This window comes from Sipha flava, unplaced genomic scaffold, assembly GCF_003268045.1.
Source record: "Sipha flava isolate LNK unplaced genomic scaffold, YSA_version1 173_pilon_pilon, whole genome shotgun sequence".
In the NCBI taxonomy this organism is placed as follows: Eukaryota; Metazoa; Arthropoda; class Insecta; order Hemiptera; family Aphididae; genus Sipha; species Sipha flava.
The window spans coordinates 936,903-954,321 of record NW_020271974.1 but is presented as its reverse complement, the minus strand read 5'-3'; the positions used below and the strand labels follow the sequence as shown (position 1 = coordinate 954,321).

The window sequence follows — 17,419 nt, the reverse complement described above, 5'->3', positions numbered from 1 at the left end:
AGCATGTTGAAATCTCTATACATTGTAGATTTCAAGATGTTTATCTAATTAAACAGTGTCAGGTGAACCTTGTTAGACCATGTTATCAGACTCTTATGTATCTGAGTAAGTTTAGTTAGTAATTACTTACTAGCTAAAATATTTAAGAACCTCAGTACAACCTATATTACAAATTGTATTAGACATAACATTTATTTGGTTGTTTTTTAGATTGCATAAATACATTATTTTATTATAAAAATCAACATTGCATTGTATAGAAAAAAAATGTATTATCAAAAGATATATGTGAAATTCCAGAAGGTAGAAACATAAGACTTTCTACTGGAGTTTCGTGGCAAATTGACATAACTAAAAAATTTAGTTATTTAATCTAAAATATTAATCGTTTACTGTAACCATGAGAAACAAATATATTTTCTGATATTTGAGAGATTTATCGATCTCTAATTTAAATAATTCTATAACATAGATTATTATTCAAATAACTATGACATTAAAACAAATTCAAAATTATTTAATAATGTACAAAAAAATCTAACGACCACTCAAAATAATATTAGGTACCATATGATAACCTTCATGTAATAGTCATCTTTTATTTTTATTTTTTTATTTGCCTTTATTAAAAAAAAAAAAAAAAGTAGTCATCTTCATGCGAAATATTTGTATAATATCAAGATTCTGATTTTTAATCTGAAAATCCAACATCATTGTGTAATTGTGTAACTGTAAATCGTGTCACTAGTCTGAGTGCAATATTTTTCTTTGTGAGATATTTGCATACTCATAGAGCTATACGGTTAGCTTTTACAGCTGTAGTAATGGGCCCTTATGTAATTATTTTTGAGTTGTTGACATTTATTCATTTTGATGTTCTCCAAGCTGTCTTAGCACGGGTTTTGTATGAACTTCAAACAGTTTGACAACTGATTTTTCGCCATCAACGCATAACCCATCTAACCGTGGGCACGAAATTTTTCACAGCCTCTTTAAACTTGTAAACTTGTTAAGATTTTTCGTGACCACTTTGGTCTCCGGGTGATAGACTCGCACCTGAAGAAAAAAAAAACCGATGATGAAAAGTGCAATTAAAATCTGATCTCGAGATAAACACTCATCACCGTGCTGAACACAAAAGTGCGAAATTATAAGGTGTACGTTTTGAGAAATGTATTTGATCAATCAGGGCATCAATATTTTATTTAGACGAACGGAATAGAAAAGAAACTACCATTGAATTATTTTAAGACCAAAATATATTTGATGGATCTCGTAGCTCGTAGGACCATATTGCTGACATCGTAAACATTAAAGAACAATTAATGAATTTCAATGTATTGTTCGAACGAGAAAAATCGCTACAATATTCTGAAAATTAAACATTTTAAAATTTCTTCTGGCTTTGTTGAAGAGGTAATAATTTTAATTTAATTTTTGTTAAATAAAAAAAAAAAAAGAAGCCCAAACTATTCGACCGGACCATTAGTAAGAGATACCTAATATTGTGTTAGTACTGAGAATGAAAATTAAAGAAGAACGAACTGGCGATAAAATGTTACAGTACTCTACTTGGCGTTTATTGATATTTAGAGCAACAAAGCAGTTTTCTAAATGAATAATAAGTTCAGATCGTTCATATTTAGGAATAATTCATAATATCACCAAAAATCAGCAATATTATTCACTCTACGGGGTTACTAAAGCTCTTATGTTGAACTAATTATGTTTTAAAACTATTTATTGTTAATCTGTTCATACATTCAGTTAGTGGCGTATATAGAAGGGGGATGCTTAGTGAGCTACAGTCCCCCCCCCCCGAAATATTTTAAAAAACTTAAAAATTATTTTAAACGTATGTTATATTTTAATGCTGCTTTATGCTTATTTAGAATTTGCGTCCAACGTTAAATCATTTTGGGGCATTCTGTAAATGAAATGTAGATAAGTGCCTACTGTGTCTTGTTAGTAATTCTTAGATAGCAGTGGTAATTTAATTATGTCCATAGTAGCCCCTCCTGAAAATATTTTCTGTATACGCCACTGCATACAATGTTCTATTTGCAAATTTTAAAAACTCAAGATCGATTATAATATTTCGATATTTTAACAGCAATATATTCATACCTATTTGACATAATAATATTTGGTAAACAATTAACTCTGAGGGAGTAGAAATAATTGATTAATATTTGTATATAATGATTAGTCTTTTATTGTTATGTATTTTAATGATTTTATTGTTATTTATTTATATCACCATATTAACTTATTGTGTTTGAAATTTTTTTTTTAGTTTTTATTTAAATCAAGAAAAAAATGATATACATACTATGAAAATAGCATTCCTAATTATTTTTACTACGAATGTTTTTTCACTGTTTTAAAAATATTTATGTAAAACCATTAATCAGACCTTCACTCATTTTTGTTATGTTGAAAATCTGAAACGGCAGGGAACTGGAAATTATAATTATTGAGCTATTTAAATGTTGGCTCTTCTATTAAAAAAATAATACTTAAATAGTAAATACTTCAGACCAACAGCATTATTATTAATGTTGAGGTATAAATAAATTAATTTTAAATAAAATATCTTATTAAATTCATGCAACCCCAGTAATTTATATTGAATTATGTAATGTATTTTATCATTTCGATGCTTCTACGTTTTATAACGTTATGTCTTATGACGTTAAGCGCTGAAATGTAAAATCACAAATAATTATCCTAATGGTAGGTATATACAGCTGCAGATGACTGGATTCTTCACGTTAATCGACTTATTTAGTTTTGACTAGAGATGTAATGTATATTCGAATATTTGAGTATTTGAACATTCGAATATCAGTATTCGATGCTACAATACCTATTATTATTAAACGTTTTGTGTTGCATGAAAACTTAGACGAATAATTTTCGTTACGTATTGTATTGTAGAATCGAATACTGATATATTCGAATGGTCGAACAATTCCCATCACTGATTTTGACTCTAATGCTGTATCGAAAGTAATGAAATTCAATACATAATATATTATGTTTAATATATTTACGTAATAAAATTTTTGTATTGCTATTGATGTACCTATTAATATGTACAATTGTAGTTTCTGAATAGGAATTGTAATACAGTTAAAAGTGTCACATGAAAAGCATATTGAAAATACCAATACGTATTTTCATCATGCCAACTGCAATATGTAATAACCCAAAAAACATTTATTTCATGAAGTCAAGAAATTATAATACACATAATGTGAAATTATTGTATAGCAATAAAAGACATTCAACGACTGTCACCCGTTGTTTTACAATAATTATTCATTTCGTTACGTTTCTCTTTACAACTTCGTAATTGCAGTACCCGTCATGATTATGTTCTGTCATTGCTGTTATTTTGGCATTGTTCCGAATACATAAACTGACTTTCGATTTTAAAACATTTGTTTTTGTGTAATATTACTTATATATGTCTAATGTAAATTTCGATTTAACATAATCAATAACTTAAATCGAGTTCAAGAGCAGCATACTCGTCAACACTGGTATACTTACAGTTTCTTAGATCTCAAACAAACTTTTTGAACTTAAAAGTTGCAGTCCAAAGATTATTGCTTGCTTAAACTAACAGAATCTTCACCTCTTCAGTTATTGGTTTGGTCAAATGTTAATAAAAATACAACATATGCGGTACCTAATTCCATTTACATGTTGTATACAATTTTTCGGTTCGAGAGAATGTTACAAATACTCCGCATCCGACCTTAAGTCATTTTTGAAACGAACTCAATTTTGTGATCTATATGTTTTCATATTTTCTATTTCAAGAAGAAAATAAAGGATAAACTTGGAACGTACCAAACCTTTCCATTTGAGGGAACATTTAGATTCATTATATCGTTACAACGAATACCTTAGCAATTCCCAAGAAAGTGGAGATATTGACAATGCGATTTCATATTGTGAGTTTTAACCCGATTTTTCAAAATGTTTTAAATCCAACCTAATGACGTCACATTACAAAAAATTCAGTGATAAGCGTTTTCATAGTCCTAATATATTGGAAATTAATCAAAACTATAGGGGATTACTAAATGATTGAATTTAAAAACAAATATTTCTTCTTTTTAATTATATTTTTACTCGTATATTATACTGTTTCTTACGAGTTTATTGAATGATGCAGCTTTAATAACGGAATACTTAATTTGTCTAGGTTTAATATTTTTCGTTGCGACACATTTGCAGAGCTCTTTGGTTAGCTCTTAAAGTCGTAGTGGGCTTTCGTATACTTTGTTTTAAGTTGTTGACATTTATAAATTTTGTACTCATCAACCAATATCAAACTTTCCCTTTCCTATATCTTATTATTCTCGAAAAATCATACTTATAGTGCATCTATAATGCGTGTTGTAAATGTTGACCCAGATTTTCAATTAGTTTATCTAATTAATTAACAATAAAAACTTTTATTTCTCAAGGTTTAGTTGTGTGTCTGCTATCTGTGTAAGTTTTATTTTATTTTTATTTTTATTTTTATTTATTATCCTGTTGATTATACTTTTTTATTGTCTGTACTATTTATTATTATTTTTGTCTTTATTGATATTGCGATTCAGCCTATTAAGCGGACAGATAATTAAATAAAATCCGATGTTGGACAAAGTTTACGAGAATCGAATGATGTGATTAACAAATATTTCATTGTCCTATAGGTACATTTTTACTTCTCCGTTCAATTCAATTATTGTAATGCTTATTATATGGATACTGTAACCGTTTCATTGATGTATCAAAACACATTAACCGAGAAACTCTTAAAGTTATTTTAAAGCATTTGAAATTATTATTTTATTTAAAACGACACTTTGTTTTAAAAAATAAAAATAAAAATATTAATAATGATTGAAAAAGTCTTACTTCGCTCACTTGTCTCAAGCCGATACTGTCATTGTGCTTTGATTCTGAGAGAAATAACGAACCGTCGCATTCAAAAAACTATCCAGAGATTATTTCAGTCTTTTACGTAGTAGTATTTACGAGTTGTGATGATGAAAAAGAAAAAAGCCGGGGCGTACCGTAATCCATTGTTGTGTTAGTTTTATTATTTGTATATGTTTGAAAACAACGACAAGTCAAACGAAAAATGTCTACTGAAGGTCGTTATTAAAATAATAATGTCTTATTTGGTATACAGTAGACTTTCGATACTTTAAAATTTAGAGAATTCATGTGAAATTCGATTTAGCGATAGTTTGAATAATCCTCGGAAAAAATAAATAATTCGAATTTTATTTTATTACATTATATACCATATCTATTATTTAATTTTTACATATAGTTTACGTTTTGATAAGTTTTGGAAATTAAATGTTCAGAGATACTAACTTGTAAAATATGTTAACAAGTTTAACATAATGAAACGGTATACAGAATATGCATCACCATGAGATACAATATGTGTAGCCTTAAAATTTAAAAAAAAATAAAAATAACTACAAGTTGACGTGATGTGTTACGGAAATAAATTATGTGTAACCAATGAAATATAAAAATCTATAAATGATTCATTATTTCAATCCCCACACTTAAATATTTTGATTTTACACTTGATCAAAGTTTAACTTGAGCCTATCATATTCGAATTAAAAGATTAGCCTTAAATAATCGCTTACACATGTTCAAAATTTTCGTTTATAATGATAAATATACCAACTTAAATATTTTATTCTCTTAGTACATGAATGTGTACTAAGACCAAAATAAAAATTTGGAGTTCTGTTTTGGGATAATGCGAAAAAGTAATATAAATAAAATCGAAACATTTCAAAATATTTTCCTCTGTAAGCTCATAAATGGCTCTCCATACGTATCGAATCATACATTTGATACTGACCTTAAACATAAAACAATCAATAAGGAAGCCAAGTTCTTATATAAAATATTTTACAATCGACTTGATTTTCACGAAAATCCTCTCATCCAAAATTTGGCCTCTGCTACGATATCTGGTAATCTCCCAAGACGCCTAAAACGCAAGTGGTGTCGTGATTTCCTTTAACAAAATTAAATTTTTATAAATTAAAGTGCTATCAGTGGGTGGATACTTTTTTCAATTAAATTGATTTTTCTTCATACTCTCGTTATTTTTAGGTAATATTCTTATTTTGTCATAGGTAAAGGTTGCATTTATAATTTAATAAATAAATTTAAAAAAACTATTTCAATCATTTCCATGTGTTTTTTTTCTTTCTGGTAATATGAATATTATAACAAAATCAGTCTGTCAAGTGTGCGTTACTATTGTTTAAATTTCTCTTTAATGCTCTTTTTACGGAACATGTAATTTTTAAATATAATTTTCGATCCTTTTTGATTTCTCAATCACGAATCACTGAATTGTTAATCACCTTCAGAGTATTGTAAAGTAAATATCAAAAAAATTAATTTGATTTTAACATGATTCGAGAAAATTATAATCGAATATGTACATAAAATACAATTTATGATCGAGTAAAATAAAAATGTTCGAAAACTTGTTCGAACTTGAACATATTATTCCCAGTCTTGGCTAGAAAAATAATAATGTATAAGATCAAAATACAGCAATCGAGGGTTTTCCTTACCATTTTGTTGTTTTGTTTTTCAATTAGCACATATACTTACGTAGCAGGAAAGAAAAAATACAGTAAGCCTTCCATTATAGTCAGTATTTTTTTTATTTTTTATTTTTTATTTTTTTTTTATTCAGAAATATATTAAAAATTCACCTATTTTATTCAAGGAATGAATAATAATTGTCGTATTAACAAATACGTTTAGTCTACTGCTCTACTTATGTGGGTATTTATTTTTTACATAGAGATTCATAATCGTAATTTGTGCTTAATTTAACTTCTTATCACCGACTTTTATTCTTATAATCTCTAAACTTCAATGTCTTAAACCTGGCCATAATGATACTCGTTGTTTTTACGATTGAATCCTGCTAAACTTAAAATCTTAACATCTTAACGTTTGATGTCGCAAAATGGGCCTTATTGTTTTCTGGTGTGTCCAAACGATATTCAGAGTCTGGTGTTATTCACCAGATTATTATTTTATCTTATTAATATATATTGTCTCTCTGTTGGCCTTAATGCGATTCTGGGCTTTATTGTTTCAAGTGGAACTTTATTGTCTCTCGGAGAGTTTAAATTTTACTATAAGCTATACCAAATAATTGCATCATGAAAAGAATTCCGAACATAGTAATGTTTACTATATTATTTTGAAATGCTAAGACTTATACAGGTTATAAAGCATAGTAATCACTTAGTTATGAGTTAATATAAAATTAAAGTAATTAAAATTATAATAAGAATTTTAAATATTAGTATGATCAGTGATCGATATTCGCTAAAATGTCTATCGAAATTAATTAAATAAAATATCATGTTAGTTTTAATAGTATCAAGTTAAAATGTAATATAAATGATTTAGAGCAAATATTTCAAGTCATTACATTTTTATTTTGTTTGTGAACAGTATTTTAGTTGATCTCATCGTTTTTCTCTTCAGATTTTACTTTTTCTCGCAATTCAGTTTTTAATTACTGAGAAAACTCGTGTATGTTCATAGTACCATACGAGTCAATTGTTTATTTATCTGAGAAGTTGTGCAGTTGCAAAGTGAAATTGTTGATGCACTTCCATGATCCAAACGGTAGCTTACATGATACTGTGATTTATTTGAGCTTCATCATTTATGGAACCATCACATTAATGAGTTATTCTTAATAATCTATAACTAAACCGTTTTCTTAAAGTTTTTCTTGAAATCGAAAATGAATTGTTTACGGTTTATTTGTAATTGAATTGATTCCATGAACATTATTCGAGTTTTAATTTCAACCGATAAACGATGATTTGCACTTCAAAAAATAAAAATCATAATAAGTTTTAGAAAACCTTTCGCAAATAACAGTAACACTTGAATGGAGTGGAATATACATTGCAAAATCATTTTTATTTTTCATTTTGATAACACGTACATTTGAGTTTAATCGTAAGTACAATAATTTAGTGATACAACCAGAGATACAACAATCTCACCCGTTACACTCCTTTGACTTGGTGTCACCATTCGTTCGATTATCAATCGGGACGCCCGATAGATAGTCGAACCAGTTTTCGGAGTCGGCGATGAGCCCCGAAGCGTTCGCGGACGGTGTGACGACCGTCGAGAACGACGGCGGCGTTTGTCTGCTTTCTGCCGCCCTCGTGGCCTTTTACATTTTTACTTGTGGTTTTATTTTTTGTCTTTTGACATTTGTTTCTTTTTATTTATTTATTTATTTTTTTTTTACAATAATTTTATTGTCTTTTCTTTTATTATTATTATTTTTACAAAAATAATAATTCGTGATTATTATTATCAACATTATTAAACAACATTTATTTTGTTGTATTTATTATTATTATTTCTTTTCTTATTAATATATATATATTTAATTTTTAATATTTTTTTCTTTTAATTATTAATTTGTGTTGTGCATCGTGACAGAGTTTGTGACAACACGAATGTGGCAAAACGAGTATTGTTCAATATCGTATAGATTTTCCATATGGTTATTTTAAGAATTCGATTTTGCGCATCAAAACTAATACTGTTTGTGTTTTTCAAACATTTCTCCTGTGAGAGAATATTTTATAGGGTTTTATTTTTTTCAACTAAACTGTTATGTTATTTTTACTTAAATAATAAATTCGTTATACACCTACAGCTACCGAAATCTTTTGAATAACTTAGAATTTACGATTACGTTCGAAATTTTTTTGTTTCAAATACAACACGATGGAGCGAGTCTTATATGATTGAAAAAAAATTTGCAAAAATGTATTACTATTATTATTGTTATTGTTTTTATCATCTTTGATAGTACATCTTTGATAGTAGTAGTCAATTAATATTACTATACACTGAGACATATGGTGCGCATGATGTCATGATTAATACCGGAATATTTCATCACAGAGAGTATCGTTGTATGCGTTGTATCACTGACCACTGACGGGAACGAAACACGTATAGTAATTATTCTATATACTTACGGATAAACCGATTTTTCGAGCATCACAAAATGTTTAGACGTATAATATAATTTCGCTGTAGGATCAGAGCGTTTTTCGTACATAGTTTGTGAATAATATGTATCGGTAGTTACATGAGCAACATTATTCGGAAAATTATTTTGTTCTAAAATCGTTTCGATAGCATTATCATGTATTGGTTTAATTTAATTTTGTACAATTGTAATTGATGTAGAGACTATTGTTAACTTAATAAATATGTGTTATCAACGGGAAACGTATCATTATCATATGTGTTATTTATGTCATTGTGGAGCGAATTATTTTCTAATAAAATAAAATAACATACGGAGTACTTTTATCCGAAAGTATACCGTAATGTCGATCGAAGAATATTTAGGTTTTCGGCCGATCTTTAAACTATGTGTTTTGCAGGCAAAATGTTACTGGATTTCAGGAGTATCAACGATTCCGTGAGATAGTGGATTACAAATATAATACATTATATAATATTAAATAGCTGTGATAGGTTTCTTACACGCTTCATAAAGTTTATGGTTTCAACAATATAAATCGTTGCAATAATAACCAGTGAAATTCAAATATAATAAGATATGAATGCACGAACTACGCTTATCGAATGATTAAAAAAAAAAAAAAAAAAAAAAAACTATGCAATTTGATGTAATAAAATTATTTAAAATAATGATGAATAAAAATCATGAAAAATGTGATAAATTTATTAAAGTACAATTTGTGTATTTTTAATGCAATCATTGGTAAGCGTTTACTTTAACTTCAGATTTATTATAATATTCAAACGCTTTAACATTTTCCGAAGGGGTACGAATGCAAGAAAAACCAATTTTATAGTGAATGACCCAACTATTTTAACTTAATATAAAAATTAAAAATACGAGTAAAATTGCATACGAAAATATAAATCAGATTCACACCAAAATTATATAAAATCACTCATAAACACTGGCAATTCTCTTTGGAACGCCACCAAAAGTTTACTTTACTAACACAAGTTAATCAATGAAAGAAAAGTAATTTTTCGTATTCGTGACCCAGATGAAATTCTTGTTGTCTTTAACACCAAAAAGCTAATCTTTTTATGAAAACTATGAGTTTGAAATTAATTTTAACAAACATAATTTTATTTTATTTCCCAATCGTAGTTACGAGTATAAATAAATTCATAAGTAACGCCCGAGAATGTTATGACCAATTTGTATTTCTAATTAAATATTACTTACAATTTAAATGTTAATATTAATAATTATCAATAGTTTTTATCAATTAGAATTTTTTGAGATAAAAATATAGCAACTTATTACAATTAATGATATACAAACCAAAATATTCAAAACATATGTAATTGCATCATAAAAAATGTTGTTCACAAACAAGAAAAATATAGGAAACTTAAAAGCAAACAAATAAATCATTATTTATATTACCATCAACGTTGAAGATTTCTTCGACTAACATGATAAATATGTGATGTCGGTAATTTTGGTGTACACCATAGTTTCTGGCGAGCAACTCACTCGTACCATGTACATCGGCCTAACATTATCGCAAGATCTTACCGCTTAAGAATCTCTCACGAATCGCAAAGTTGTCAATCGATACTGAACAGTAGACGACAGTAACCAATTGATAAAATCATTTTGGGATTGTTAGAAGTGTGTGTGACTCAGCAAAAATGTGCAGCTGTCCGAAGGTGAAATTCGAGGTCTGTGTTTGAAACCTAGAGAAATATTTTTGTCACAGACCATTATTTTGGAACTCGGAGCGTCGTTGATAATATGTGAGGATATAAATATGATTATTGGAGTAAGAAAGTTTTCCATCTGAGTAAAACTACTTATTTTTGGGCGATTTTGTCGTTTATGATATATATTTTTTGGAGACGATATAACCGTTGTGAGCTTACAAAACTTAATATCTAGAATGTTTTTTTCTTCCTGTGCCATAATCATCAATGCGTTTGCACAAAAAGTATACATAGATTTTATAAGAAATGCAAGCGTCAATATCACGTTGAACTTTGAAAATTAACGAGAGAGATTATTTGTCATACAGTCATTTGATTTATCGATTGATTACTTAATCATTGAAAAAATGCATGGATATTGGCAAATACGCAGAATGTGATCGATAATAGTACGTAATATGCAGCACGCCATCATCGTCAAAATAATCATTACATAAAACAGTGTAAACAACAATATTTACGATGAAGACAAATAGCATAATGATGTGCGGGAAAATTAACATGATAATGGATTTTAAGTTCAATCCACTTGACGTATAGATTGCATCTGTATTGAAAATCTTAAAAACCGTACTACATCAGAACACGCATCAGATCAAACGTTGCTCGTAAGAAAAAAAATTTTACGAAGGCAAAAGCGTCGAACAATTTCATTCGCCAAACGGAAAATTTTCTCTCCGACCGTCCAGCAACACAAGAACACTTATAGAATCGAAATGACCACACGCTACCAATTTTGCAATAATATGGTGTATGGAAATCGCGATGACGGTGAATTATGCGTGGATCGCAATCTGGTTACGGGGAGATTGGATACATCAAGGGTCGGTTGCGAAACAAGAGAACTGTGAAATAGAATCTGACAACAACAAAAAACTTTTGGATATAAGCGTCGTAAGAATCCAAAAAAATATGAATATGCTTCGAACGTCGGTCGAATCCCATTGGTCGGGTACCGAACAATGGTAAAGCAGATTTCCGATGTCAGAACGAGCTGCAGTGGTGATTGGATATCAAAAAACTGAAGATAATGATAATAATCACCGTCCGTAAGGACAAAAATAAATAATTAAGGTACCTGTGTCTGCAATGACGGTGAGTCGACTGATGTCCAGTTACCAATTGTACTACTCGATACGCCTGTGAAAACGTTGTCGACGAGTCCTGCAGGATGAAAGACACTCTGGTCTTCTCTTCAACTGGTAATGATTCCGATGCTTCACAACCACAGAGGGACTGATTGCACGAAACGTGGTCGGACGTGTTAATGGATGCGATTCGATGGTCAACAAGCCCGTCTTGTACGACCAAAGATAACCGTTGCATCGTGGAAGACCGATCTCGGACGGGTAAGATGACCGACGTAACGAATTTTCAAGTCATGAGGATGCTACTCGAAACATCCATGGAGAATTTCATCAACGAGCCCTGCAGGATGGAGGACACGAGTACTGCGGTAGTCGCGCAGAATGTTGTTCTACGGATGAACGAACGGATTACTGGTGATATGATAAGAAATACGACCGATAAAACATGCACAGACGACCAAAGTCGATCGTATTTTCACGAAAACACAAATTTTGTTGCTCTTTTGTACGAAACGCTACGGTATATGTTAGTGATCCGTATCATAGTTACAAAAACATTCTCGTATGAGTCGATCAGCTGTGACCATTTGTTTTTATACGGGTCCCATTAATTTTAATTTATTTAAACAATATTCATTTGCATAGTATACATATACCTCGATCAATAGTTATTAAAACGAACACATTAAACAAAATAAAACCAAGAGGTATACAACCTGACTAGTGCTCTAAGCCGTTTCAATCCTTGAAAACCATGATTTTCAAAAATGCCTTTCTTGCCTTGCATATTTATTATTATAATCGATGAATTTCCTTAAAACCAATCGATCGTTTTGGCTATGCGCTAATCGGTCAGTGATTGAATGATATTTTAATTTTATATACACGTATTCTAAAAAGTATATTCCGATGTTCAACATATATTTTATGAATTGATACATTATCTTCTTTTATTATATGGAAAAAGTGTGATATGTGCACAATATTTCATTATACCATCAATATTATAATGAACTATGTCCACCGTATTAAAAAAATCGATAATTATTGAAAAAGTAAACAGGATGTAGGATGCAAATTTGTTTAATGTATTACACATTCATTGGAATCCTCTGGAACATCATACGATTTCGTGGAATTGATCGTATATATTTTCCCTTGAATAAAATATTATATTTACGAGTATATCAGAGCGAATAAAACGTGTAACAGTGATGATAATTAAATACAATATTATCATGGTGGCGAAAGAAACTAATGGAGAACATCAAACGTTTTGACGGAAGATCGTAATGATTAGCGATTCGCAAAATTCGAATTACATTCGAGTCGGTATAAGACGTGAAAGGTAAAATAAGATTATCAGTCGTTGACACGTTTCGCTGCCCACATTTCGAATACAATTAGAACAGCGGTTCCCAACCTTTTTGAGACTATTACCCATAAGTCAGGTTAGATATTAACAAATACCCCCGACCCAAAAAAAAAGTGAGTAAAAAAAACAAAACAAAATATATATTATGATGATAATTATAATTTATTTTATTTTTTCAAACAAAGAAAATAAGAGTTTTTATTAATTTATTACGACTTATGAATAACAGCAATGAACATTAATGAGACGGTTGATATTGCTTTTTTCTAACAATTTCTTTAATATTCGGTTCAGTTTCGGCCAATGCACATCTTAGGTCGTGTTCCAAGTTTAATCGGTTTCTTGCTTTTGTTTTCATTGTTACCATTGTTGAAAATCCACTTTCACACCTGTACGTTGTGGAAAAGGGGATCAGTATTTTCAAGGCTTTTTCTGATAATAATGGATACTCTCCACCAATTTTTCGCCAAAATGTTGCTAGTTGTGTGTTTTCAAAATCTATTTTCTGTGTGTTGTTTTCACGAAGTCCTAAAAATTGTGATTTGGTTTCAATTTCAGTATCTGGAAATACATTTTCATCCACTGAAAAGGGTCTTAGCACCCAAGCATTTACTTGACGATTTTTTAAATCTGGAAAATATTTACTGATTGAATCTACTACTGATAATAAGTGAAGAGCTATTTGGTCTGTGAATGAACATTTTTCATTTCTTTCGTCGAGCACCATTGTTAGTTCTGGGAACATTGAAATGTCCTCGACATCAATTCTGCGTTGGTAAAGTTGCAATTTACGAAGAAAACTGGCAACCTTATCTTGAGCAGTTAAAATATTCGTCATATTTCCTTGCAAACTGAGATTAAGCGTATTTATTTCTCCGAAGAAATCCGCAAGATATGCCAGTTTAGAAATAAATACATTATCTGTTATTTGAGCGTGAAACTCTTTCTCCTTTACCTTCCCTGATTTTTTCCTTTCTAGAAACAAAGCAATTTCTTCTCGGAGCTCAAGCACTCGGTGCAACACCTTACCTCTCGACAACCAACGTACCTCTGTGTGGAACAACAAGACGTCGAATTTTCCTCCCATTTCATTACATAAGTCCTTAAAAATTCTTGTATTTGTCGCACTGCTTCGGATGTAGTTAACAATTTTCACTACATGAGTAAATGTGTCCATTAAATCAGGTGGAAGAGTTTTCATTGCCAAAGCATAACGGTGGATAATGCAGTGGGTAAATAATGTAAATGGAGCAACTTCTTTCATTAATGTTTGGAAACCAGAATGAATGCCCAACATGGCTGGTGCTCCATCTGTACAGACACCTATTAACTTCGACCACTGCAGCTCATTTTCATCAATAAAATTTTTCACTGTCCGAAAAACATCTTCACCGCGTGTGGTAGTACTCAGTGATTCTGAGAATAAGTATTCTTCTTTTAAGTCGTCACCTTTTATGTATCGAGCATAGGCAAGTAGCTGGGAACAAGATGCAACGTCGGTCGACTCATCTAACTGTAAGGCGAAGAAAGGACTTGACTTTATTTCATTGAGCACTGTGTCCAAAATATTCTTGCTCATATCCTCGATACGATTTTTGATAGTGTTGTTAGAAAGTGATATCTTATTTATCTTTTCAACATGTTGCTCTCCAAGAACAAGTTTTACTGCATCTAGTATACACGGTTTGATGAGATTTTCTCCAATTGTATGAGGTTTCTTGTTTTTCGCGATTCGAAGAGCGATGCAATACGAAGCTTCAAGACCAGCTTCAGTTGACTTAAAAAAGTAACCGGATGAATCCATACGTGCATTTTTTAATGCATATTCTTTACGTTTGAAAAATGCAATATCTTTTTCTGCAAACTGAGAATGACTTCTCTCAAAATGTTCTTTTAATTTACTTGGTTTCATACTTTCTGTTGTGAGAACTTTGTTGCACAGAACACATTGAGGCTTCTCGACACTTTTATCAACAAACTTAGTAAATCCCCATTGTAGAAAAGCTTCTTTGTATGACCGTTTTTTCCCCTGTGACATGGTTCCTGATTCAAAGGAAAATTATTAAAATCCAACTTTTACTTTACGTCAAAATAATTAGAAAATCGACAATACTGATCGATATTCAGTGGACGGCACAGACAAGTACACTAATGAACAAACAGTGAACGACTGACTGATGGTTAAAAGATTAAAACCATTAAATTAAATATCGATATCATTTTATATATTTATAATAATAGTAAATAGATAAATAGAATATAAAATGTGTTGACAATTGTACAACAAAAATAATTCCAGGAAATTCAATATAATGTAATATTCTCAGTATTATTTGAAGGTAATAAAATTATCAGTGTCATTAGGACATAAGATAAGGTATTTCCCAAAACTATTAACAACAATATTATATTATACAATTTCATTTACAGTCATAATACACATGAGTAAAATAAGTACTTAAAATACAAATAAATAGTTTTACTTTTACCCCCCAAAAAATCGTGTTTTTACCCCTTAGGGGGTAATTACCCCCAGGTTGGGAACCGCTGAATTAGAACGTATCTGTCAGTGATTAGATTCACTTTGGGAATCCATTACTCGAGAAGAAGAAAGATGTAAAAAAAAAAAAAATACGAAAATACAAATGTTTTTTATTGAGTATTTAATTTATTTTAAAATATTTATTTAGATTTCAGCCAAGTAAAACAAAGATAAGTGCATGTAATAAATTCGTGTATATGATGTGTGTGCGTAATAATAAAATAATGTACTGGTTTTATAAAAAAATTTTAATTTTATTATAGTTGCTTATTATCCTTTTTTGTGTTTTAATGATTACCTAATTGATTATTGAAATAAATCTATCAAATGTATAGTTATTTAATTGCCAAATGATACCTTTAATCGGTGTAGTGAGTCTTGTAAGCGGATTTTTCTCTGTACGATTGGTACATGTGCAAATCGAACTACCATATTTTGAATTCAATAGGTGAATGAGTTTGATTAACCTATGTGAATCTGCAAGGGCGCCCATATGGGGGGCAAGGGAGGGACATGTCCCCCCCCCTGGAAAATGTCAAAAATCTTGAAAAATTGTTAACTATGATCAGAATCTATTTATTTAAATATAATTTAAAAATTTAATTTAATATAGTATGAATGTTTGTAATCTGTTGATGAAAAATCGGTTTATTTAGTTTGGCAAATCAGGTTATCAGCTATAAATAACAACAGGCTTTTTCCTTTCTATTCTATGGATAGTTATCAATTCTTAAAATATTGTGTATTGCCACAAATACGGTATATATATATATATATATATATGTGTGTGTGTGTGTGTGTGTGTGTGTGTGTGTGTGTGTGTGTGTGTACAACCGTCAATCATGATATTTTATTTATAATCACAGATTTATATAAAATTATATATATATATATATATATATTTAATAAAGAAGTACGGAAACGGAATGGGTATTTTTATACAAGCACATTGCCAATGTGTGACATTATTTAGTGTTATCGTAGAATAATATAATGTTAAATTATCTTATGATAAAAATAATAAATAATAATCATTAGATATTATTTATAAATAAATGTATTACTTATAACTTTATAAAATGTTGTCCCCCCCCCTTGAGAATTGTATATGGGCGCCCTTGTGAATCTAATAACCAGCGACATTTGTATTAGGAAATCGTTCGTTTTCGAAAATGTGACTATTGATTACGAAAAAGCTATATATATATTACAAATGTAGTTAATGAAGTTTAGCCGGAAAGTAACATAATTGGTTGTAGATTTAATTTGACTAATTCATGCTGGAGGAAAATACAATCTCTTGGTTTATCAAACGAATATAAAGATACAAATTCCGAAATTGGCAAATGGTTTCGACACACTTTTGGTATTTTGTTTCTTAATGTGCAGGTTCTTTGTTTGTTTTCAGATTGTTTTTCATATGATTTTATGAGTGATCGTCTTGATAATGACTTATTTACTGAATACTCTGACTATTTGGTAGATAATTACATAGGAGACGATTGTAATTACCCTCCATCACTATGGGCTGCATTATCAGCAAGTTTGACTCGG

The 17,419-nt window shown here is 29.8% G+C and overlaps 2 protein-coding genes across 2 annotated transcripts; both read right to left on the bottom strand.

Moving 5' to 3' along the window:
* Positions 1-664: 664 nt before the first annotated feature.
* LOC112680091 lies at positions 665-12,186 on the bottom strand. The gene is made up of 2 exons (XM_025550088.1): positions 11,939-12,186; positions 665-1,056 (listed from the first exon to the last, which is right to left on the bottom strand). The coding sequence occupies exons 1-2, from the start codon at positions 12,184-12,186 to the stop codon at positions 993-995; spliced, it is 312 nt and encodes a 103-aa protein (XP_025405873.1). The 3' UTR covers positions 665-992.
* A 1,375-nt stretch (positions 12,187-13,561) lies between these two features.
* LOC112680090 (zinc finger BED domain-containing protein 5-like) lies at positions 13,562-15,361 on the bottom strand. Its single transcript, XM_025550087.1, has one exon. The coding sequence runs from the start codon at positions 15,359-15,361 to the stop codon at positions 13,562-13,564; it is 1,800 nt and encodes a 599-aa protein (XP_025405872.1).
* Positions 15,362-17,419: the final 2,058 nt, after the last annotated feature.

What these genes read in the sequence shown, in the direction of transcription:
- LOC112680091 (XM_025550088.1), bottom strand. Translation starts at nt 12,186, where the DNA reads ATGCAACGGTTATCTTTGGTCGTACAAGACGGGCTTGTTGACCATCGA. An exon ending in CACCGTCATTGCAGACACAG is followed by an intron (nt 1,057 to 11,938) that starts GTACCTTAATTA and finishes TTTTTTCTTCAG; the next exon opens with GTGCGAGTCTATCACCCGGA.
- LOC112680090 (XM_025550087.1), bottom strand. Translation starts at nt 15,361, where the DNA reads ATGTCACAGGGGAAAAAACGGTCATACAAAGAAGCTTTTCTACAATGG.